Source organism: Vulpes lagopus, chromosome 2 (assembly GCF_018345385.1).
Source record: "Vulpes lagopus strain Blue_001 chromosome 2, ASM1834538v1, whole genome shotgun sequence".
Classification (NCBI taxonomy): domain Eukaryota; kingdom Metazoa; phylum Chordata; class Mammalia; order Carnivora; family Canidae; genus Vulpes; species Vulpes lagopus.
Genome location: NC_054825.1, coordinates 57685196 through 57709805, shown reverse-complemented (window position 1 = coordinate 57709805; position 24610 = coordinate 57685196). Strand labels below are relative to the sequence as shown.

Genomic DNA, 24610 nt, shown 5'->3' with positions numbered 1-24610 from the left:
CAGAGAAGTGACAGTCTCCCTCCGAGGACCACTGCCTCACCGACAGTCCCGTTTCCAACTTCTCCCTATTTCTGTCCTGAACGCTGCACTGGCCTGCCAAGCTCCCTTCACAAAGTGCCACACACTGGGGGGCTAGCAACAGAGATGTGTCGTCTCCCAGCTGCGGAAGCCTGAAGTTCAAGATCTGCGTTCCTTCTGAGGGCTGTGAGGGAAGCTCATCTTGGCTGTAGGTGGCTATCCCTTCACGTCCTCTTTCCTCTGTCCGTCCGAGTCCAAGTGCCTTCACCAGAACACCAGGTATATTGGAGGAGGGCCTACCCCAATGACTTCATTTTATCTCTGTAAAGACTCTATTTCCAAATAAGGTCATATGGCGGGGGGCCTAGCGGTTAGGGCTTCAACGTATCTTTTTTTTTTGGGGGGGGGGTCGAGACACACAATTCAACCTGTAACAAATGTCACAAAGGAGCAGGTGGTTCACTGATTCCTTTATTTATTTAGGAGGTAGGGGGAGGGACACAGGGGACAGAGGAAATTACCTACAGGGAAAGAGCTGGGGAGGGTCTGCAGGGGCTGGGCTAGAAAGCAGTAACACTGATTCTATAGTTGAAAAGGAGTAGTGCACATGTGTAAGTACCTGGTGGGAGTCTTGTAATAAAACCTACCTTATGAATAAGTACAGTGGAATACTACTTAGTACATTCATACATGTTTCTAAGATTTTTATATATACAGTATATGATCTGTTTTTATAAATGTACAGCTTGAAAAAAAGAGATCCTTCTTGTAATAGGTACAGCACGAAACACAAAACCAACATGGGCCAGCCACATTCCAACTGAGGACCCAGAGTAAGCAAGGTCAACAGCCCAGCCCCCGGCCCCTGCTCAGCCCGGCAACGCGACGGTCCTGGCGAAGTGGGGACCAGCGCCCCTCTGCGCCCATGGGCTCCGCCGGCCACGCCGGCCCTCGGCATGTGCACGGCAAGTGCCCGCTCACGCCAAGCCCAGCCTGCAGAGGGCAGGTCCTCCCTGAGGGAAAGTGGCAGAGAGGAATGTGTGTGTCGGGGAAGGAAAGGAAGGATGGGAGAAATGTGCTCTTTGACTAAAGGCACTTGTCAGCGGCCGCCTCCAGCCGTTCCCTGGGCCTGGTGAGCGAGCGGGCTGCTGCTGTGACAGAGCCAGCAAGGTCTGGGTGGCCCTCGCCTGTCCTCTCACCAGGTTTAAATACAATAAATAAATCTTAGTAGGTGGTTGTTTTGCCCTCCTGGGCTCCTAGGAATAGGCTACCTTTTAGGATCGTTTATGGAGTGACACTCCTTGTTCCCAACCCAACTTTTCAATGTCCTCCATGGGGAAGGTGCCAGAAAAACTCTAGGCCTTGGAGAAGGAAGCAACTGCTCGCTATGGATCAGAGAGAGAGCCCCGAATGTCCCCTTCCCTGCCTGGAGCTCCTTCACCCGTGCGTCAGAGTCTCTGCGCGCCTCAGATCTTGGTCACATAGTTGTTGGGGAACAGGCCCTGCTTGCCTCGTAGTCGACCCGTCCACCAGCCAGAAGGATCTGTGGGAGACAGAGACGGCGAGAGTGAGGGTGGGCAAGGCAGTCTTGCCTGGACTGCACACCCTGCTCCTGCGGGTGCGTCACGTGGGCAAAGGTGGTTTGGCTCCATCTGCGTCCTTTTTCCTTCTTTCTTTTCTTTTTTTTTTTTTTTTAAAGATTTTACTTATTCATGAGAGACACAGAGAATAGAGAGAGAGACAGACAGGCAGAGGGAGAAGCAGGCTCTATGCAAGGAGCCCGATGTGGGACTCGATCTCGGGTCCCCAGAATCACTCTGGGCTGAAGGCAGCGCAAAACGCTGAGCCACTCGGGCTGCCCTATTTTCTTCTTTTTTTTTTTTTTAATTATTTTTTAAAAAAGAATTTTCTTGGGACGCCCAGGTGGCTCAGCGGTTTAGCGCCACCTTTGGCCCGAGGTGCGATCCTGGGGTTCCTGGGATCGAGTCCCATGTCGGGCTCCCTGCACGGAGCCTGCTTCTCCCTCTGCCTGTGTCCCTGCCTCTCTCTTTCTCTCTCTGTGTCTCTCATGGATAAATAAATAAAATCTTCAAAAAAAAAATAAAAATAAAAGGTTTTTCTTCATTTGAGAGTAAGCAAGAGCATGAGTGGCGGGGAGGGGAGAAGCAGACGCTCCACTGAGCAGGGACCCCGGGATCATGAGCTGAGCCAAAGACAGACACTTAACCCACTGACCCACCCAGGTGTCCCCTTTATTTTCTTTTACATGAAAGAGTTTGTTGTAAAAAGTAACCCCTCCCCGACAGCAGACACAAACCTCGCACTCAGGGCCCAGTTCAAGGAAGAACTTGCTGCTCCCATGTGCGGCTTTGCTGTCAGCTGGAGGCTGTTGGCTCCCTTGGGGCCCAGGGTGGTGGGGGATGGCCCCCAGCCCTGTCCCCACTTTTCCCCACCACACCCTTCCCACGCCTTCCTCCAGCGCCAAAGTTGCTGGGAGAAACTGATCCGCAACATCTCCCAGGCCCTCCCTCCACCAGTAATGAGTATGGGGTCTTCATCCTTCCAGACCCTGTGCTGTGATTATAACCACACTCAGGCTCATTTTAAACAGAAACCGGCCACTCTTACTATTCTGCATCATGCTTTTCAATACTTACTAGATACTGTCTTTCCATGTCTATCTCATTTTTAATTTTTTTTATATTTTAGTTTTTTAAAAGAGTTTATTTATATTTATAAATCATATAAAAAGATTTGGATAAGGGAACATGGGCTGTGTCTTCATGAGAGACAGAGAGACACACACACACACAGAGAGAGAGAGAGAGAGAGAGGCAGAGACACAGGCAGAGGGAGAAGCAGGCTCCATGCAGGGATCCTGATGTGGGACTTGATCCCGGGACCCCAGACGCTTAACTGCTGAGCCACCAAGGCGTCCCTATTTTTAACCTTAATAATACATACTATAGATCATTTCATATCAGTATATAGTTTCCATATGCTCTTCCAATAGCTGCATGAATTCCCGTCATTTGCCTATTTCTCTAACAGCTATTGGGCTTTATCTTACTGATTAGAAATTCTTTATATATTAGTGAATTTGTCCTACGAGTTGCAAATATTCCTTTGACCCCACAGGTGCCCCGTCCTCCCATTTTTAATTATATCTTAACATGTAAGTATTGAATCAAATGATCTATTATCTTACAGCTTCTTGATTTTTCTATTACTTTTGTACATCCTTTACCACACTGATATTATTAAAAAAAGAAACTTCCCCCATACTTAGGTCTAGAACTCCTATTTTATATATTTACATATTTATGTATTTGGGATTTATCTTGGTGGAAAGGATTAAATATAAAACCCAAGTAATTATTTTGACATGGGGATTTTAAAATTTTGATACATAACTGTTGTATTTCCTCCACAAAAGTCAATTCTAGCAGTAAACTCTGAAAGAAGGGATCTTTCTCCCGGACTTACCACAGATATTATAGTCCACCCTTTATTTGCAATGACAAAATCCAGAAAGTTCTGAAAAAGTTCTTAAAAGGTCTGTAAATTCACTGGATGGCAACACTTGACCTGAACTGATGTGAGTTTATGAGATCTCCTCCCACAGAGTGTGAATGCTCATCATGTTGCTCAGCAGAGATACTAGGTTTGATGCAGGACGTTGCCCTGGGAACCATAAGGGGTGTCCTAATTTATGATATGATGTATATGATATATTACACATACACACCCTATTATTGACTATCTAACCATCTCTGATCTCTCAAACTCATTTACCTTAAAGATTTGGATAAGGGGGGACACCTGGGTGGCTCAGCGGTAGAGCATCTGCCTTCAGCCTAGGGCGTGATCCTGGAGTCCCGGGATCGAGTCTCACATCAGGCTCCCTGCTTATAGAGCCTGCTTCTCTCTCTGCCTGTGTCTCTGCCTCTCTGTGTCTCTCATGAATAAATAAACAAAATCTTAAAAAAAAAAAAAAAAGTTTTGGATAAGGGAACGTGGACTGAATCATGTCTTAGTCTTTTGCTGGAGCCCCAGGTAGAGTCTTTTCCATCCCCCTGGTAAGCAGGGAGGCTCTGGCCTGCATCGCCTCAGTAGCCTTGGTCCACTTTCAGACCAGACTGTTTCTCACTGTGCAGGAGCTATTTAGATGTGGAAAACATTTCCTCCCAGTCTGTTTTTTATCATTTAACTTGGTGTCTGTTGCAAGTCACCATACAGAAGATTTTGATTTCACCTTTTGATGAGGTTTAAATCTTCTATGGTTTGGGGGTTTAATGTCCTCCACAGGAAGACTTTCCCTCCTCAAAGATTAATATAATATTCTAGGTTTCCTTCTAGGATTTTTATAATTCAGTTATATATCTTTAATTCATCTGATATTTATTTTGTGTATGAAATAGAGCTCTAACTTTATTTTCTTTTCCAAATGGAAAGTCACTGTCTCTTCTTTCCCCTGATTTCAAATGCCACATTTATCCTGTATTAAACACCTGTATACACATGGGTCTGTTTCTGGATTCTGTTCTGTCCCATTTATCTATATGTCTATTCATGTACTCACACTGCACTGCATAAATTACAGTAACAATTTATAGCATTTTCTGAGAACTTCAAGGACTCGGCATTTTACACAAATACGTAATTACTTCAATTTATAACCAAAATACATGTTATTTCTGGAAAAATCTGAAATATTGAGAAATAAAAGAAAGCAATACTCAAAATTCAACACTCAAGGAGACCACATGTGAATATGTGTATACATACACTCAGCCATTTGTTTTATATTTTTATAAAAATGAGACTAAAGTCCACAGTCTATATAGCCTTTTTCCCATGAACATTTTTGTATGTCAATAAGCATATTACACTACTGCATCATTATCTACAATAAAAATGTCTGTCATTGAGGTTCAGTGAATGCATATTGTAAAGCTTCTTTAGCTAACCTCAGCTACTGGGTAATTGGTCATCTCCAATATTTTTGCTGAACGGAGCTGGTGATAAAAACTCATTTGTGTTTACTAAGCATTTATTCCAACTTTTATTTTTACTCTAACACTTTCTAGGAAGGATACTAAATGGCTAAAATAGGGGATCCCTGAGTGGCTCAGTGGTTTAGCACCTGCTTTCAGCCCAGGGCGTGATCCTGGAGTCCCAGGATGGAGTCCCACATCAGGCTCCCTGCATGGAGTCTGCTTCCCCCTCTGCCTGTGTCTCTGCCCCGCCCCCCGTCTCTCTCTCTCTCTCTCTGTGTCTCTCATGAATAAGTAAATAAAATCTTAAAAAAAAAAAAAACCTAAATGGCTAAAATATTAAGACTATAGCAAACTAGATGGCTAAAGGAGGTCAAAATAATCCCTAGAGGCCGATTAGAAGGATGTCGGTTCAGGGACATACGCATCTCCTGAGTGAGCCCAGGTGATGACGGAATCGGTTAAAAACACCATTCTCAGGACTGTCTGTCCTTGGCACCTCTTCTTGAAGGCTAAACTCACCAAGACCCACTTCCCTCACACGCTGTCCTTGCTCTGCTCATGATGAATGGCTCCGCACTGTCCATGAGTCCTCTCGAGCCTGACATTCAGGGCCACTCCTAACTTCATCTCGCCTCCTGTGACATCACCTGGGGGATCCTGCCACACGGCTGAGCTGAGCATCAGCTCATCTTCCTAAAATGACCTGCTTTCTCTAGCCTCTAGCTTATCTGTCTCTCTCCCCATTCCTCACCACAAATGCCACTTCCTTCATGGTGCTTTTTTAACATTCTAAGTTAGGAGTTTATTATTGTTATTATTTTTTAAGATTTTATTTATTCATGAGAGACAGAGAGAGAGAGAGAGAGAGGCAGAGACACAGGCAGAGAGAGAAGCAGGCTCCATGCAGGGAGCCCGACGTGGGACTCGATCCTGGGACTCCAGGATCATGCCCTGGGCTGAAGGCAGACACTCACCCACTGAGCCACCCAGGAATCCCTATTATTATTATTATTATTATTATTACTATTATTATTATTATTATTTTATTTATGTATGATAGTCACAGAGAGAGAGAGAGAGAGGCAGAGACACAGGCAGAGGGAGAAGCAGGCTCCATGCACCGGGAGCCCGACGTGGGATTTGATCCCGGGTCTCCAGGATCGCGCCCTGGGCCAAAGGCAGGCGCCAAACCGCTGCGCCACCCAGGGATCCCTATTATTATTTTTTTAAGTTTTATTTACTTTAGAGAGAGAGCGCGTGGCAGGGAGGGGGAGAGGGAGAGAGAGACTCCCAAGCAGACTCCCTGCTGAGCCCAATGCAGGGCTCCATCCCATGACCCTGAGATCATGATGAGCTGAAACCAAGAGTCAACATTCAAATGACTATGCCATTCAGGCATTCCAGAAGTCATCTTTTAAAAAATACTGCCAAAGGACAAATGTTTGGTCATATGCATATTATATTCTAACTTATCTTCTCTAACAATATAGTAAAGCATTCAGCCAAGCTCACAGATTGCTATTATAACAGATGTCCTAGGTCCTCCCTGGCTCCCATTCCATCTACCTTCCATGTGAAGAGGACATCAAGTTTGGGTGGGATAGTCCTCTTTCCTACAGAAGTCCCTGCCACACCTAACCTACTTCAGGTATAGCCTTATCTTGCTACAGAGATTCAGGGATAGGCACATGACTAATTTCGTCTAATCAGAATGAAACCTAGGACTTTTGTCTAATGGCCAAGAGAAATTTCAAAGACAAAGTAGATTTCAGACAGTTTGATCTGTTTGCTGGAACTGATGCAGCCATTTTGCTGCATAAGGGAAAACAGCCCAAGAAAGGAGCAAATACAAAGAAGGCAGAGCTGAAAGAAGTATTAAAAAAAAAAAAAGGGGATCCCTGGGTGGCGCAGCGGTTTGGCGCCTGCCTTTGGCCCAGGGCGCGATCCTGGAGACCCGGGATCGAATCCCACGTCGGGCTCCCGGTGCATGGAGCCTGCTTCTCCCTCTGCCTGTGTCTCTACCTCTCTCTCTATCTCTCTGTGACTATCATAAATAAATAAAAATTAAAAAAAATAAATTAAAAAAAAAAAAAAGAAGTTAGAGCCTTGATCAAACTGAGCCTGAAGGCCAGACTCCTGCTACAAGTTTCAGTTAGAGGAGCCTATAACTGAACTCTTTGTGTTTAAACTAGTTCTTATAGCAATGTGACCGAATGTTTTTTAGGAGGCTCTCCCAGCCAGCCAGCCACGCACTTACCTTCTTTGATAATATCGATAATGTCATTGGCATTGAAGCTGAGTTCATCTGTGTCCTGAGCATCATAGGCATACAGAGCCTTGCACTGTGGCACCTGAGGCTTAGGCTTGGGCTGGGGCTTGGGTCTGCCCCCTGCTGGGGGAGGCCGGCTGGTCGTTTGTCTCCGGACGCTGTGGAGAGAGTGGAGGCAGATGAGAGACGGGACCTAGCAGAAGGGAGTACCATGTGGTGGTCTGGGGCACGGGGGCCAGCTCTGGCCTGCTCCGGGTGACATCCGGCTTCATCCTTAGATGATACACCACTCCCCAAACTTTGAGAATAAAAATAGCCCCACCCCCAACTTCAGAAACAGAACTTTTACCAGGGCCACAGAAGCCTGTAGGTGCCTCTCCCCAACAGCAAGCCTTCCCAGAATCAAACACCACCCTGCATTTTGTATTAATAATTCCGCTTTTGTGGGTTTACCACACACACACAAGTATCCCTAAACAGTACACATAATTTGCCTGTTTTTTAAAAGATTTTATTTATTTATTTATTTATTTATTTATTTGAGAGAGTGTACCAGTTGGGGGGAGCAGCCGGCAGAGGGGGAGGGAGAAGCAGGCTCCCCAGGCAGCAGGGAGCCAGATGCAGGACTCGATCCCAGGACTCTGGGATGGTGACCTGAGCCAAAGACAGATGCTCAACCCACTGAGCTGCCTAGGCGCCCCAATTTGCCTGTTTTTTTAATTGTATAAAAAGAATCATGTTCTTTTTTTTTTTTTTAAAGAAGGACAGGAAAAAAAAAATAAAGAAGGACAGGGGTGGGGAGAGGGAGAGAAAGAATCATCAGCAAGTTCAACGCCCAGCGCAGAACCCGATGTGGGTGGGGCTGGATCTCACAACCCTGAGCTCATGACCTGAGCCAAAATCGAGAGTCGGAGGCTTAGCCTGCTGAGCCCCCTAGGTGCCATGTGTCCTCATGGCCTTACACTCTTCCAGGGCATGACTATGTTACAGTTTACTTACGCAGTCCACTGTTGATGCTCATTTGGGAGGATTTCAGTCTCTAGCATATTTGCGAAAAAATAAAAAAGCTGCTTTGAATATTCTTGTGCGAGAGTTTAACCACAGCAATTTCTCATCTCAACACTACTGGCCCCCAGGGTCAGCAGTGCTGATAATTCCCTGTGAAGGGGCTGTCCTACACACCGCAGGGTGTCGAGCAGCATCCCTGGCCTCTACCCTCTGGATGCCCAGTAGCACCTCCCCATCCTCATCGTGGTCATCAAAACCATCTCCAGCACTAGGCCCCTCATCCTAGTCTTCGAGCTCTCAATGTACTCTTTCCACACACTATACTGCCTCCAGGATCCATTCAGACGTTGTCTCAAAAGCACAGAACGGCAGCTTGAGAGATCCTTCCTCTTTCTTACTTTTTAAGATTTTATTTATTTGAGAGTGAAAGTTAGCGAGCGAGAGCACGAGCAGGGGGGAGAGGGAGAAGCAGGCTCCCTGCTGAGCAGGAAGCCTGATCTGGGACTCTATCCCAGGCCCCCGGGATCATGACCCAAGCCAAAAGCAGATGCCCAACCGACTGAGCCACCTCAAGAGATCTTTAAACTTGTATCTGAAACAACTATTTGTTAAATATGTTCTCATACAAGGCATTTATTTTTTATTTATTTTTTTTTTTAAATTTTTTATTTATGATAGTCACAGAGAGAGAGAGAGAGCGCCAGAGACACAGGCGGAGGGAGAAGCAGGCTCCATGCACCGGGAGCCTGATGTGGGATTCGATCCCGGGTCTCCAGGATCGCGCCCTGGGCCAAAGACACGGGCCGAACCACTGCGCCACCCAGGGATCCCTATACAAGGCATTTAGAAAAAAAAAAGGGAATAGAAAACATTTTCTCTCCCACTTTGCTTAAGAACAAAACAAGGAAAAGCCTACATTCATTTGCTCACAAAAGAAACAGGCTTACGATTTCTCTAGGAGAAACTGGGCTATACTCAACTCAGTGGGGCTGGCTGTTAGGCCAGGTCTGTCTGTTCACACCTGTGGCAGGAAGAGGGGAAGGAAGGATCTTTCTTCCAGCCTGAGTTCTGGAGGGGAAATACATACCCAGCTTTGAGCTGTGGTCTCAGGAGGCCAGAGCCGCTCCGTCTTTGCTGAGGTCCCATGATAAGAGATGCTAACTGGGTCCTGATGAGCAACTTAGATCAGAGTATCTTTTTTTTGGGGGGGGGGGAGGTAGGTACTGGCTGTGAGCTGCGGGGTAGGACTGTTCCTGTCAGGGGTGGGGTTTCAGAGCGCTGCCTGGGGGATGGGGTAGCAAATGCCAAGGTTCCTCAGGCTCCATTCTTCTTAGGTCAGCCCCTGTCCCCACCTTCCCACCCACCACCAAGCACTTTTCTTTCATCATAGAGGAAAGGCATCTTATAGATCATTAGCATGACATCATTTCCTCCCTAGTCTATTGGAAATCCCCATTCCCTGCTCAAGAAGTGCTTGCTTCTCCGAAAGCTGGCCAGGCAAGCAGGCTTTTAATTAAGCAACCTATATATTAGGGATGTGTCAGCATTTGGTTAATAAGAGCCATTAGCCTGGATACCAGAAGTCATCTGATTTCCCAGCAACAAGGAAGGGGGGTGTGGAGAGGAGGGGTGTGCATCAGAATACCCTGGGAGTGAGGAAAGCCTCCAGCCTGGTAATTCCAGGGTACAGGGTTGGGAGGGTACACACACACTCTCCCCAAATACTCACAGGTGGAGATCTGGCCTCTCTGGTAGGGGGGAGACCTACCAACATTAGTGCAGGTTGATGAGGCATCTGGGCCCAAGAGTATCGGGACTTAGGTGTAGTCTCCGGGGAAAGGGGCCAGGAGGGCCTCTTAGTGGGGAGAAGATGGATGGCCCTCAGAAATGTAGGACTGTCCTTCCTACAGCAATCAAGGGAGTCACCCCCTGGCTCTTTTCCCCATCGCCCCTGGCAGTTCTTCCTCCTTCCTGTCTTTGCTGCCAGTTGCTTCTTTTCTGGGCTCTCCCACCTCAATGTCTATTAGTTCACTTCATTCTCCATTAAAGATCCTAACAGCTTCTTCCCTGCTCTTGGGAAATGGACCAAGAGCCTTCCTGGGTCCTGCCAGGTGTGGCCCCAACTGGCTTCCAGCCTCAGGTCCTGCCACAGGCCACACTGGTACTTTCCTACCTTTCTTTATGAGCCCTGGTTGGGGTTAAGACACCCCCGCCTTCAAGTAACCCTAGCTTACATCTTTAGAGGATAATGCTTGCCCCTAAGATCAGCAACGAAACAGGGATGTCAGCTCTAACCGCTTCTGTTCAATACTGCACTGGGAGCTGTAGCCAGTCAAGAAGAATAGCATTCAGGAAAGAAGTAAAAATACCTCTATCTGCAGATGAGATGATCCTGCATATAGAAAAACCTAAGAAATACACTAAATAACTATGAGAACCAATAAACAAGTCCAGCAAGATTAGAGAAAATAATTCTATGTACAGTACATACAAAAGAATATACTACATAGGAGTAAATTTAACAAATTCTATTTATATGAAATATCCAGGGAAAGCTAGTCTATAATGAAAGAAAGTAGATTAGTGGTTCCCTAGGGCTGGAGCTGAGGGTTAGGAGAAGGAGGTCTTTTTTGGAGATGATGAAAATTCTAAATTTAGATTATGATGGGCGTGCCTGGCTGGCTCAGTCAGTAGAGCATGCGACTCTTAATCTCGGGGTCATGAATGTGAGCCCCATGTTGGGTGTAGAGTTTACTTAAAAAGATTTAAAAAATAGATTACAGGCATGATCCCGGGGTCCTGGGATCAAGTCCTCCATCAGGCTCCCTGCAGGGAGCCTGCCTCTCCCTCTGCCTATGTCTCTACCTCTCTCTCTCTCTCTCTCTGTGTGTCTCATGAATAAATAAATAAATAGAATCTCTAAAAAATTAGATTATAAACATGGTTGTACAACTCTGCACTAGAAACTATTGAATGGGAGCAGCCCGGGTGGCTCAGTGATTTGGCACCACCTTTGGCCCAGGGTATGATCCTGGAGACCCGGGATCAAATCGGATGTCGGGCTCCCTGCATGGAGCCTGCTTGTGTCTCTGTCTCTCTCTGTGTCTCTCACAAATAAATAAATAAAATCTTAAAAAAAAAAAAAAAAAAAACTATTAAATGGTACTTTAAATGGGTTGATTTAATAGTATATAAATTCTCAAAAAGATTTGCTTTAAAAAAAAAAAGTAAATACGTAGACCCCTGTGGCTCGGCAGCTCACTGCTGTTACTGAGTGACCTCAGGCTGTCTGCATGCTGCAGGCGCTGGATGTCTGGAACCAGGGCAGGTGGAGGAGGACATGGAGGGGGGAGGGACTATTTAAACACCTGTGAGAACACAGCCATTGCACGGTGTTTGGTCCCAACGATACCTCCTTAGGGTAAATCAGAGTCAAGCCAATCAAAATAAAATCTCAGGGATTACTGGGGGATGTGGGTTTCCTTGTAGGCCCTGGTCGTCCCAGCCCCGGACAGCTGCCACCAATGTAAAGCCATCTGGTGACTTATCACTTGGCTAAACAGGGTTCCCAGTTCTCCACGTTTTGGAGCAGGGAAAGCCCAGGCAGCTTTGAGATGAGGCTGTTTGCCAGGGAGCAGCTCTGCATCTTTTTTTTTTTTTTTAAAGATTTTATTTATTTATTCATGAGAGACACAGAGAGAGAGGCAGAGACAGGCAGTGGGAGAAGCAGGCTCCATGCAGGGAGCCCGACGTGGGACTCGATCCCAGGACTCCAGGATCACGCCCTGGGCCGAAGGCAGGCACTAAACTGCTGAGCCACCCAGGGATCCCCAGCTCTGCGTCTTGCATTAGAGAACCGTCTGTTTAGACACCCGACCCCGAGGTCACCGCGATCTGGCTCTTCCCTGTTTACTTTAAGATTTGATTTATTTGTATATTTGAGAGAGAGAGAGAGAGAGCAGCAGGGAGGCGGGGCAGAGGGAGAGGGAGAAGCAGACTCTGCATCCGAAGGGGGATCCCCGGACTCCCAGACCATGACCTGAGCAGAAGGCAGCTGCCTCACTGACTGAACCCCCAGGCGCCCCTGGCTCCTCCTTGTTTAAACGTCCCCTGTGACCCGACAGGAGTGTAACTGCCCCAGGAGGGCAGCCGGTTAGAGTGAAGTCGCTGCTGCCTCGTTCCCACGCTGGGCCGGCTTCCCCCCTTCTGGCGAGTGCCGACAGAGGGAGGTCATCGGGGACCCCTCGCTGGTGCCTAGGGCGGTGGCTGCCCCGGGCAAGGTGGTGCACAAGGCGTGGTCACCGGCGCTGCTTCTTTTCACCTCCCAACACTCCAGAAGTGACTGTCGCACGATCCTGGGGCTTCCTGCCGGTCTCCTCCCTAGATGGCGCAAGGCAGGTGCACGAGGCTCCCGGAGCTCCGGCCGCGCTGACCTTGCCTTCCCTTGGCCGGGCCTGCGCTCAGCCGCCAGTGGACACTCATCCCTGCTCGGCCTCCGGTTTGCCTTTCAACCCCCGGCCGTGACCCGGGCGGCCCCCAGCTGCTCAGAGCGGGGGAGCGGTGCGCGGCGGGGCGACTTGGGCATCATCCAGCCGACACCCTCTTGGGACAGCAGGTGCCACGGGGGCAGGGCCTGGGCCTCGTTGTGCACTGTAGCCCCTGGATCTGGCACCAGGCCCGGGGACACCGTGCGGCCTCAGTCTGCACCTTCTCGTGGAGGGACGGTGCGTAGCAGGGAAGGGCCGCTGCGCTGGCTTAGGAGTCAGGGCACTGGGTTCGAGCCCCAGCTCGGCCACCGGCTGGCACGCAACTTGGGTAGGTCGCTTCCCGTTACTGTAAAGATCATGTCTCCATCTGTTCAAAAAGGAGATTCAGGCAACGGTCCAGGTCCGTTTTCTAATTCTTAGGACGCTTTACAGCGCGCTCTCCACAAACGCCCTACTGTCAGATGTGGCACGGAGCACAGGAAGCCTGTGCCAGGACAAGATTGCTGCCTCTACGCTCGACCGCAGTGTAGACGAGATCGCTGCCTCTACGCTCCACCGCAGTGTAGACGAGATCGCTGCCTCTACGCTCGACCGCAGTGTAGACGAGATTGCTGCCTCTACGCTCGACCGCAGTGTAGACGAGATTGCTGCCTCTACGCTCTGACCGCAGTGTAGACAAGATCGCTGCCTCTATGCTCGACCGCAGTGTAGACGAGATCGCTGCCTCTACGCTCTACTGCAGTGTAGACGAGATTTCTGCCTCTACGCTCTGACCGCAGTGTAGACGAGATTGCTGCCTCTACGCTCTACCACAGTGTAGACCCGAAAACCATCACAGAAGAACAGTCAGGAGCAACAGCCATTTTCCCGACTCTATCTTAGCCTCAGCCTTAAACCCACACAATCTCCTTTGCATCACTAGGTGGCGATCCTGTGTAATCCATAATGAGGAAAGAGCCTACTCGCTGCCAGAAATGGATTAATGAGGCCTTTTAGGTGCCTGGAGCCTTCCAAACGCAGCCCCTGTGCAGCCAGTGCAGTGAAGAAGGGGTCCAGACCGCCCGCCCAGCAAACAAGACCCTCATGCTCAGGGACTCAGTCCAGCCCAGGAGACAGGCTTGTTACACCTCAGGAATTTTGTGAGTCAGTTGTTAAAACACAGCCATTGTTACAGATGAAATGGATGATACAACTGAATGAATTAAAAGCAAAGGCAGTAAATACTCATCACTCAACCCTTCCTAATTATCTCACTACCTTTTCCTTCTGTCTACATGCTTGACATTATACATAAAGGTCTGGTTGCTCAAGGATGGCAGAAACACTATTATACAGGGGCACGTGGCTACGCATCTCCTTCCAAGTCTGACGCCTGTGGGGTCATGCTGGTAGCTTGCCCTTGGCCATGGTGAGTGGAAATGGAGTACAACTTAGGCCCTTCTATGTCCAGAGAGCCGGACACGCTGTTGTCCCCACACTGTCGTGGTGCCTAAATTTGTACCACATTTGTGCCTTGTAATGCACATGCAGGAGTCAGGTCATTTTGGTACCTCTGATATTTTAGGACATGTGCACTCCTAATAAGCTTTACATGATTGAAAACTGTTTTAAAAACAATTATTTCATTAGGATAATGGGGGTTGGAGCAAGAATTTCATTCTCACAATAAGTTGTGTTTCCTGTTGCCATTTTGATAATACACGCTCACTTTATACATATTAACATAGAGTTCTAAAGCTCCATGTCACTGAGCATTCAGTGTTTCCTTCTGTGTAACTTCAGCACAGTATATTTTTTTTCTTTTCAAAAAAAGATTTTATTTATTTATTTATTTATTCATGAGAGACAGAGAGAGAGGCAGAGACATAAGCAGAGAAGCAGGCTCCCTGTGGGGAGCCCAGTGTAAGACTTGATCCCAGGACCCCTGGATCACGACCCAAGTCAAAGGCAGATGCTGAACCACTGAGCCACCCAGGTGGCCCTAATCCAGTTTCCCTATGACAACATGACCCATCATATCAGGGGAATTTGTACACACCTACCACGTGAGTGTATCTGTTCCCCACAAAGAGGGAAAGCTACAGCAACCTGCTTTCACAGCAGATCGTTTTTCTGCATAGGGCATCGGACCTCCAGCGCAATCACACCTGACCCACACCGCAAGGTGTCCGGGGAAATCAGGCGCCCCACCTCCAGGTCACTCTGTGCAAACCCGCTCTGCTGGAGAAGCCGTGTCAGTGACTGGGGCCACCGGTGCTGCCCCTGCCCTGGGACCTCAGGATGCCAAGCGACCACTGAACCCTCACGGACAGCCGCCCAACCTCACGAGATGCCAAGAGCCCACAAGGAAGTAGAACCCCAAATGACGTCCATCATGACAAGGCTCTCAGAAGGGAGCGTTCATGCATTTGCGCTCTTCCAGTAACGTCACTGTCCCTGGGATGTGAGCTGCTCCGGGGAAAGGAGCTAAGGATGTATCACTAGGAAAAGATTGGGGGTGTGGGCCAGCACAGGTGGAGGGAAGTTTGGGGCTTCACTGACATGGTCCAGATGGAGCTAGTGTCTGTCGTACTGTTACCTCGTAGCTCTGCACCCCCAGAAAGCAGCATGCAGGACACACGTGTGTGAGGGGCAAGGTGCCTCCCGGACCGGTCCCCGTGTCTGGTTTCCGCAGGCCGCCCGTCCCCCTCAGTAGAGCCTGCGACGCCTGAAGCTTAGACCCGCGTGGAGTCCAGAGCTCTATGCAGGCCAGAGATTTTTCTCGAGAGAAAAGCCACCTTTCAATCCTGGTGGGATATTACTCTTTCCCCATAAGACAGAAGCACACGGATCACAGTCATAAAACCGATACAAATAAACTTTCCAGGTGCCCAATGCTCGCCCCCTACCAAGCCCTGACTTTGGGAAGCCCTGAGGAATGGGCCTGCACCTTAGATTATTCGGGAAGCCCTGAGGAGTGGGCCTGCACCTCCCTACTACGCAGGCGAGGACACCAAGGTGCAGAAGGATTGCGTGACGCACACGAGTGGGCACAGCTGGCGCTCAGGGAAGCGAGCCAGGAGTCCAGCCCGCCGCGCAGAGAAGGCATGTGGCTCAGCAAATACCTGATGAGTGAATCGACGAAGGAACCAAGAAAGGAAATGGGACGGACACCCAGTCCCTGCATCTGTGATCCTCTGCTCTCTGCACACCACCAGGCCACCTTCCGTGAGCTTCTCTGCAGCTCCCACACCTCTGGGGCAGCAGGCTGTACCAAGTCCATGCCAGGGGGAGCTGGGATTAAGCTTTCTACTATCACCTCTTTGCTCTGCAGATGTGAAATTTAGGTCTTGAAATTCCAAGAAGGAAAATAATGGCATTTTGTTTCATTGGCTCTTTAAAATATGCTCTGTTCCAAAAGGTTGAATCTATAAACATTACTGGAAATGTGGGAATGGATGCCAGGAATTCCTAAGCCTCATGTCTGCCTGGGCCTGGATACGGCTGCTGCTCCTGTAGATTATGGGTTGGGAAATATTGCTATTGGACACTTGTTGGAAATTTTAAGCCCCTTGAAAATATGACTCCATTAGGAGAATCTTGTCAAGAGACATAGAGGCAGCATTTGAATTTTTCTATCGATCCCCTCCGCCCTTTGTGGCATGGCCAGAAGCCCTAGCACTGAACACTTTCAATATTTTTCTGTTTCTCCAACTTCTAGTTGGATTAATCTCTAGAGTATCTCAAAATTTCCTAAAGTTGCCCTCCCATGAAATAGACCATAGGATTAAAGAGGCCAACAGAAAAGACATTTCCAGTCTAGATTTTAATGCTTCCAGTAATGAACTGGAGATTATGTGCACCTCAGATAGAGGAGGGATAACATAAAGCATATCTGATTAGCAAATCAAGTGTTCCTGCGAAAAGGCTGATGAATGAACTGTCTGTGTGGTTCTTGCTTAACCTGTTCTCTTTCCTGACGATCAGGAAAGATCTTGAACCTGCAGCAGACATTTCAAAAGGTATGCTAAGAGACTGCAGGATAATGATTCCCTGTATATCTCTCTGAGTCTCCTTGGACAGAAACAATGAGGATGACGCTAAGAATAGCTCCAATGTCACAAACACAGCAAGGCAAGCATCAAGAACCCAGTTGGGATGGTAACTTAGCGAAGGCTGCTTCTTCTTCTTCTTCTTTTTTTTTAAGATTTTATTTATTTATTCCTGAGAGACACACAAGAGAGAGAGAGGCAGAGACACAGGCAGAGGCAGAGGGAGAAGCAGGCTCCATGCAGGGAGCTCGATGTGGGACTCGATCCTGGGACCCCTGTATCACGCCCTGAGCCAAACGCAGATTCTCAACCACTGAGCCACCCAGGTGTCTCTCTCTCTCTCTCTCTCTCTTTTTTTTTTTTAAAGATTTTATTTATTTATTCATGGGAGACACAGAGAGAGGCAGAGACACAGGCAGAGGGAGCAGCAGGCTCCACGCAGGGAGCCCGATGTGCAAAGGCTTCTTGCTCTCTCCAAAAAACCTGGCTGAACCTAAAACGAACTGACCAAGACTTCCTTGAATTAACTTGAGGTGCTAATTACACCATTTGATTTTATCCACATTACATGATCCAAAAGAAATGATCGCTTATGTTACATAAGTCTGTATCGAAAAGTGCACTGGGTTGGGAGAAGGAAAAGAAAGATCTGCCCAAGGGTGTGAAAACCCAAGCAGCAAAAGATGGCGGCATTCTTGTTTTTATGGATCAGCACATTCAAGGTCACCACTTGGAGCTGTGACACATATAGGAGTTCTCGTGTTTGTGGAAAGGTTTGGGACGCCAAAGTCCACTGTTTACGCCACCAAGCTCCTGTGAAATTAATGCAATTCGTGTTTTCTTGGAGAAGAGGAGCTATTAAACGCAGCTAACCTCGAGGCTCCTGAAATGCCTTGGGCATGTCTAAGGTCTCTGACCACATGAGAAATTATTTTAATTTTCACTTTATGTGTTTTAGAAAATAAATACTAAGAAAAAACTCAGCCCTTTGACCGGGTATGATTTTTTTTTAAAGGGATATTTGCATCACAGCAGATGTAAGTGTACAACGAAGAGGCTGACTGAGATTCTCGTAGCTAGCGGGCTCCGTGCACCTCGTAAGAGCACATGCACAACAGGAGGTCAATAACTACTCACTGCCTGGGAGATGGCCGTGAAGGAGCCCTCCACGCCCAGCGCCACGGCCCTCGCCACGGCAGCACCATGTAGGCATCATGCATCGACTCAGAGGTGGCAAAGGGCGTGATAAGACTTACATAGGGAGCCACGCAGCCGAGGGCTGGAAGGGAGCAGCCTCAGTTAAGACACAATGTTCCTAAATTGCCTGCTTTTGGCTGACAGATGCTCCCAGTTGGCTGGTGTGCAAGTCTGTAACTTGCAAAGCAGGGCTGGAAAGATGGTCTTGCTTGCCAAAGCCAAAGCAAGTAGGAAGCTAACAGACAGAGCTAAGAGATTCAGTGCATTTTGTTGGTTGATTTTAATCCCCCTGCCTGCTTTGGGACATCACCCCGGGCCCAGAAAGGCTGTTTGATTATTTTCACTGTGTCTATCCATCTGAATAGCGTAGGTCTCGGTTATAGAGTAAAAATCCTATCTCCTCCTCAACAGCACCCTTTCAATTCACTTGTACACAGAACCTTTTTTGGCTTTATCAGTTAGACACCAGATGCCTTCAGATTATTGGGTTTCAAAATGTGGTCCCTGGATCAGCAGCAGCAGCAGCATCTGAGAACTTGGTAGAAATGTAAATTCTCGGGCACCGCTCTAGACCTACCGAATCAGAAACTCTGGAAGTGGTCCAGGAAGTTCTCCAGGTGATTCTGTTCACACTGAAGTCTGAGAAGCAGCACTGTCTTCGACCAAACCAGTCAGGTAGGCCGTGATCGTTAGAGCTGGTGGGAGGTGCGAGTGTGGGGGTGGGTGGGGAGAGAGACCCAGTGAAGAGCAGCGACCCCTCGATAGACAGGCATCTGCACAAAACTGAGGTGCTTTCATATCTGAAGCCCAAATGAGGTGCGATTTACAAGACGGAACGGCACCCCAGGAGAATGTGGTTAAGTTTGTAAGAGCTTTGTGGTCTTTAGAAGGGGGCTGACAAAGCAGGAAAATCACCCTGCAAGGGGGCCAAGATGTGAGCCAGAGGAGCTGTTGTTTCTCTCCCAGCACGGCTCGATTTCATACACAAGTCCCCTGAGGATGCACAAAACTTCATCATTCTAGAGACACGGAGAGAATGGGAAATGGAGGTGGGCCCCAGGGAGGGGAAGAATGGGCTGCAGCAGGCCCATTCTGGAGTTCAGCAGGGGAAGGTGCTCCACTGCTGAGGATCATGAGGCTTCGATGTATCCTTACAAGTCACTAGTTCAACCACCATGAGATAATGGCTGGACCACCGTCACCCCCACCGCCAACATCGTCATCAGGCCTCGGCTGACCGAGTAGCCTCTTGCATGCCCAGTTCCGTGCCGGGTATCCTATGTATGTTATTTCGAGTCCTCCCAACAGCCCTGACAGCCTGTTGGTATTACATCAGTGAGATGTAATGAGAAGATGAAGCTCAGAGAGGGTAAGCAGCAGGTCCAATGTTAGATGGGTAACAGGGACTGAAACAAGATCCTCATCTTTATCTGATATTTGACAACATCTCTCCACAGTATTTCTGCCTGGTTATTTCCACCCACCTTTAACTGGATACCTCCAGGGACAAGGTGCTCCTTACATCCCAGCTCATCTTTGGGTTTCTAGAATGCTCTTTTGTTTACTGAAGCCAAAATATACCACCTGGCAGTAGAATTCACTGACTTGTCTTAAAGCTGGACCATTTTATGCCTGGTGATTCCACAGGACGTGTCCAACCCCGATCCGCAAGGATGACTCTTTGAATACCAATATAGAGTTCCAGAAGTCTTTACTTCCTCCAGCTAAAAACCCTGGGTTTCTTTTTTACCAGTCTCCACTTCCAGTTCTAGAAAGGCAGAGAGGCTCTCATTTGGAAGGCCTGAAGATCTGTGTTCATAAAAACATCCATACCTCACAGAAGGCTGAGGTGTTATCCTTAACGTTCCTAATAACTCTTTGAGCTACAGTGTTTATGCAACTGCAGTCAAGGACAGAGATCAAAACCCCAACACTAAAAAAATAATATAAACAAACAAACAAACAAACCCAACATTCCTCAGCCATGCCAGCCAGCAAGACAGGTTACCGAGTAACTGAATTTCAGGGCTGAAGGGGACCCTCTTTGGAGGTTCACAATAAGCCATCTCCAGAGAATGAGTCGTGTGCCATCAACTGGCTGTACTTTTAGAAATGTCAACCAAGGGCCTCATGGTTTTGGGTTCTGGATCACAACATGCAGGTGGTAAAGCAACTTGAGAATCATGTAGAGACTACTCAAAGAAATCCCTGGACCTTGCTGTGATCAAGAGAGAGGTCACCAGCGTCATCTGTCAGAGGTGGGACTCTTACCCGGCGGCACCCTGGTCTGGGACCTTAAGGAAATCCAAGCTCTCCGGAGTCTGTGATACTCGGTCTGAACCGGTGGACTGCTGTCGTGGCAAGGGCGGACGGGCCATGGAGGTGTACAGACTTTTCTGATTTAACCTCTGGTTTCCAGGAGCATGAGGATGTGGCACAAACTGGTTTTTGATGACTCCATTCTGATGGTATCCTAGAGAGAGGAAAAGGGGAGAAAACAACTCTTAAATGTTCTGAGCTGCCAAAAGGCTCTCCAAATTCCTTCCAGCTTTCAGCCAAGAGCAAGCCACTTAGCTTCTCTGGGCCCCTGTTTTCCCATCTGAAGATACAGAGGGCCCGACTGCAACTGTACGGTGAGGAACAGAGCTAATACACTGCGGGCGGCCTAGCAAGTGCCTGGAACAGAGCAGACACTCACACGTGCTTGTTGAATTTGACATTAGAATCACCAGATGTTCAGGGTTTCAGAGCCCACATGCAAGGAAAGGTAAGCTTGCAACGAGTTGGCAGGCGCATTCTTAGATCTAAGAAAAATTATGAGGTTATGATTCCGGAGGGCTGGCAGGCAGCTGTTTAAACAGTTAGACATCATTTCAAGGGGTCAGCCTTAGGTGTCCTCTGCAGGAGCCCGCTGTGGGAGGTAGAGGGAGCACTCCACATAGGCACGGGGAAATGTGGTCACTGGCTGGATCAATCCGCAGAGGGCAAGTTCTCTTCGCCAAACAACTGTTCCTAGTCAGGATCACATTATCTGGTAAGTAATGGAATATGGCGATGGGCTCCAAACCACAGGCCCTGGCTGAATGGGGCATTATCATTCCATTGTGTGTATGATCTCTTCTCCCTTATCTCTTCTCCCACCGACAGATCTGGGCAAGAATGCAGGAGAACAAGACCCCCCGAGGCACATTTTGGTGAACCTACCATAAAACCGCTTCCAGTGGAATTAAGAAAAGCACTCTTTGGTACAGATAGGACAACCCCTCCTTTATAAGAGGGGGTAGTTGGTCAGTTTTGGCTCTGCCTCCATTAGCTCTGTTGACCTTGAGCAAGATATGGGACCCTCGGGTGTGTCAGTTGCATGAAGGAGACGAGGAGTGTGGTGAGCGCCTACTTGCTGCCAGGGTTGCCAAGGAGAAGGCCATACCAGAGAGGGTGAGCCCTAGGGCTGCAATAGTGGAAGTGGGAGGTTCATGGATGGGCCACTCCATGATGCTCAGGACCCACTCACCCTCCATAAGTTCAGAAATTAATAATAAGCACTTAGAAACATTCAGGGCAGCTTCATAGACATTTTTCATGTCTTTTGAATCCAGCAACAAATTTGGGCTTTTATATCTTGAATGCTTTTAAAATTCCATTCTTTGAGTAATTTTTATTACTTGCAAAATTATGGTTTGTGATGGGTTGAAAAAGAAAGAAATAAATTAAGAAATGAAAGAGAGAGAGAAATAAAAAAAACAACCAACCAACCTTGTTTCTTCACCACAAATAGTGTGAGAAAGGCTGATATAAGGGATTTGGGTCCAACTGCCTCATTTTATTGATGGAGAAACGGTCACGTAGAGAGGCTGGGAGCAGAGCTCAAGGTCAGGTATTTGGTCTAAGGCAACTGTGGCCAACCTAGCTGAGGCAAACGAGCTTTCCAGGTGGTCTGGCCAGGATCTTGCACAGGGGAGGGGTAGGGGGCCAGCACATAAGCAGTAACACAATCCTACAGTGGTTCTGTTAGGTTCCTTTGTGCTTGGATTTTCTTCAAGGGTGAGAGCAGAGGGGAGGAAAGAGAGCTTGGCCAGGCAGCATGGGGACTCCAAGAGAGATGAGAATTACTTTCTTACTTCTAGGCATGGGCGCTCATATTTTAGCACGCCAACGGTGAGATTCCAGAGCAGGAGACAAAAGAAATGCTTTTCACTGCTTACTTCAGACACAGCTACAGATAGGATTCCCTGGTCTGGGATGATTTGTGTTAAGTGTAGTCCTAAGATAACCCTCTCAGACCTAGACTCCTAAACTTATGACCACGAAATATTCTGGGGGCAGTTTTTATTGGCTGAATTTTGTGAGTGATGGAAAAACATTTTGTGAATTTTGAGAGCGCTCTTAAAGCACTAAATGGATTCTTACAGGCCAAAAGGCTCGCCTTTACTCAGGTTTGGATTTGACTGACCCGCATGCTATATTTTTATCATAAAAAATGTGAAATATGAAACGTAAGGTTTAAAAGAATGTATCAATTTTGTAATTCTTTTAATTACTTTAGTTTTTGGAGCTGTTGTCCTAGAGCCGATCTGACTGAAAGTAAAATTTTTCTACTTGTTCATTAAGGAATTAACTAGTTGCAAAATATCACTGATATTTGGCTGGAGCAGAGTGGTGGTGTCAGGGTTATAGCTGGCAGACTCCTGGCTCTGCAAAGGATGTATCCTACAGCAGAAAAGCTGACAACATTCTGGTTGCCAGGGACAAGGAGCACCTTTTTCTCTTACTGATGTAAGAAGCCTCTCCTAAGGGAGTAATACTGCTAGGTAATGAAATCCAGATCGTTAACTCAGTCACAGTTCAGTCTCACTAGCTCATCCTTCTGCATTTCGGAGTCCCAAGCAGGGCCATTGTGTTGGTAGAGGTACATCTGGCACTGACGGCTCTTGGCTGGCTGATATGTGGGCATTCATTTGCTCATGGGTTTCTTCCCAAATACATTTTGCAAGTCATGGGTTGTGATTAGTGGTCCTGTTCTACGGCATATGCTCGGTTTACCTGGAGGCGGGGGGGCAGCTCTCATTGGGTAGTTGGCATTTTGCGTCCCACTGGGATAACCTCTGTTTTGAATTGTGTTCCTTCTGGTAGGACCTGAAATAAACAAGTGAGGCAGAGTTAAAATCAGTACCACAGGTTGGTTTTATGGCTTCTGATGGGCTTTTTTTTTTTTGCTGATAGAAAACTTCTGAGAAGGGTGGAATCGGGTTCCAGCAGGATCTGCAGGAGGTTGCAGTGGAGGAGGGATATTTGGAGGAAGTACTGTCGTGGTGGCTATTGGATGGGAGGGGCTGGAAAATATGTCCATAGACCCATGGTTTTGAATTATTAGAGAGGATGGCTTTACAAAGAGATATTAACAATCTTGCAAAAGCAAGATGTTTAATGTTTGCACTGTGTTCTTCACACAGACAGAAGCTGTGCACATTGGTGACGTGGGTGCTGTGCATCACAGTCAGTGGCGTGAAGCACATTTCGGCACTCACTGCACCTCTGCTTAGGTCAAGAGCCTTTCATGGGAGAGCTTGCATTTTGCAGTCTCCCGATTAAACAAAGGCTGCAAGCAGACTGTGCCCTTGACACAGACATGAGGAGTTAGAAAACAAGCTGGTGCTCCATGGAACATCGCTGTGGGCCAGAATTAGGGCTGGGACGGCAGGAACTCTGCGAGGCGGATGACGTCGCTGCAGAGACATACATACTGGCAAAGGAAACAGATGACTAAGGCCTCAGGTAGGACATGAAGGAGGGTAGGATTAATCAGCTGGAAGAGGGGTGCAGAGGGAATTCCTTGTAAAGAGAAGGGCTGAGGAATTAAGAGCAGAAAGTGACAATGTGTGAATCACACAAAACGAAGGAGGTGGGTCTGGGGGCCCGGGGGTCTAGGGGCAAGAGAAAGCAGCCTGACGGGGGTTTCCACTCAGCAGCCAGACTCCTTCCCCCGCATGAAGATATAACAAAACACCGTATTAGACAACATTCCGTTCTGGGGCCTCCTGCACATTGTTCACACACACCCTGCTGGTTATCCCTGCTCTGAGCCCAGTGGACTGCTTCTCACTCGGGCCACGAGGCCTCTGCCTTATAGTTGGGCCAGCGGGAGGTACTGGCAGGAGACCAGAGTGGGAGACGACAGAGGGGTTGGGGTATCTCTTCCACCTGCTTCCCGCCTGTGTTTCAGTTCCACTCTTTCCTCCCTCCGCCCCTTGAGGCTTAGGGGTAATAATGGGGTCCTGCTGTTCTTTGTTGCTAGTTACCTAACCCAGCCCCCACCTCTGTCAAGAACCCTCTATACTTAAAAGGCTCTTCCAAACACTGCCCTCTGTTTTCGGCAAGTACCAGTGGATACGGATACGCAGACTTACACCAACGTTTTCGGAGTGGCCGTTTGTCTGTGTTGTGTTAATGAGCTGTAGTACCTGCCAGCGTGTACCTTTGCGGATAGATTTCATAAAGGCCTGTTTTATACCTAGCACACTCTTCTCTCACCATATATATAAGGTCTTTTTTTTTTTAAGATTTTAAAAAATTTATTTATTCATGAGAGACAGAGAGAGAGAG

At 47.9% G+C, this 24610-nt stretch overlaps 1 protein-coding gene across 1 annotated transcript in view; it reads right to left on the bottom strand.

The window, feature by feature from the left end:
• Positions 1-476: 476 nt before the first annotated feature.
• The window catches only part of MYO1E (myosin IE), a 198905-nt gene continuing 174771 nt past the window's right edge, over positions 477-24610 (bottom strand). Inside the window, exons 25-28 of the mRNA XM_041745375.1 lie at positions 23051-23143; positions 20282-20483; positions 7276-7445; positions 477-1561 (exon numbers count right to left, since the gene is read on the bottom strand). Of these exons, the coding sequence (XP_041601309.1) occupies positions 1485-1561; positions 7276-7445; positions 20282-20483; positions 23051-23143 (542 nt within the window). The 3' untranslated portion in view covers positions 477-1484. The remainder of the gene's footprint in view (positions 1562-7275; positions 7446-20281; positions 20484-23050; positions 23144-24610) is intronic.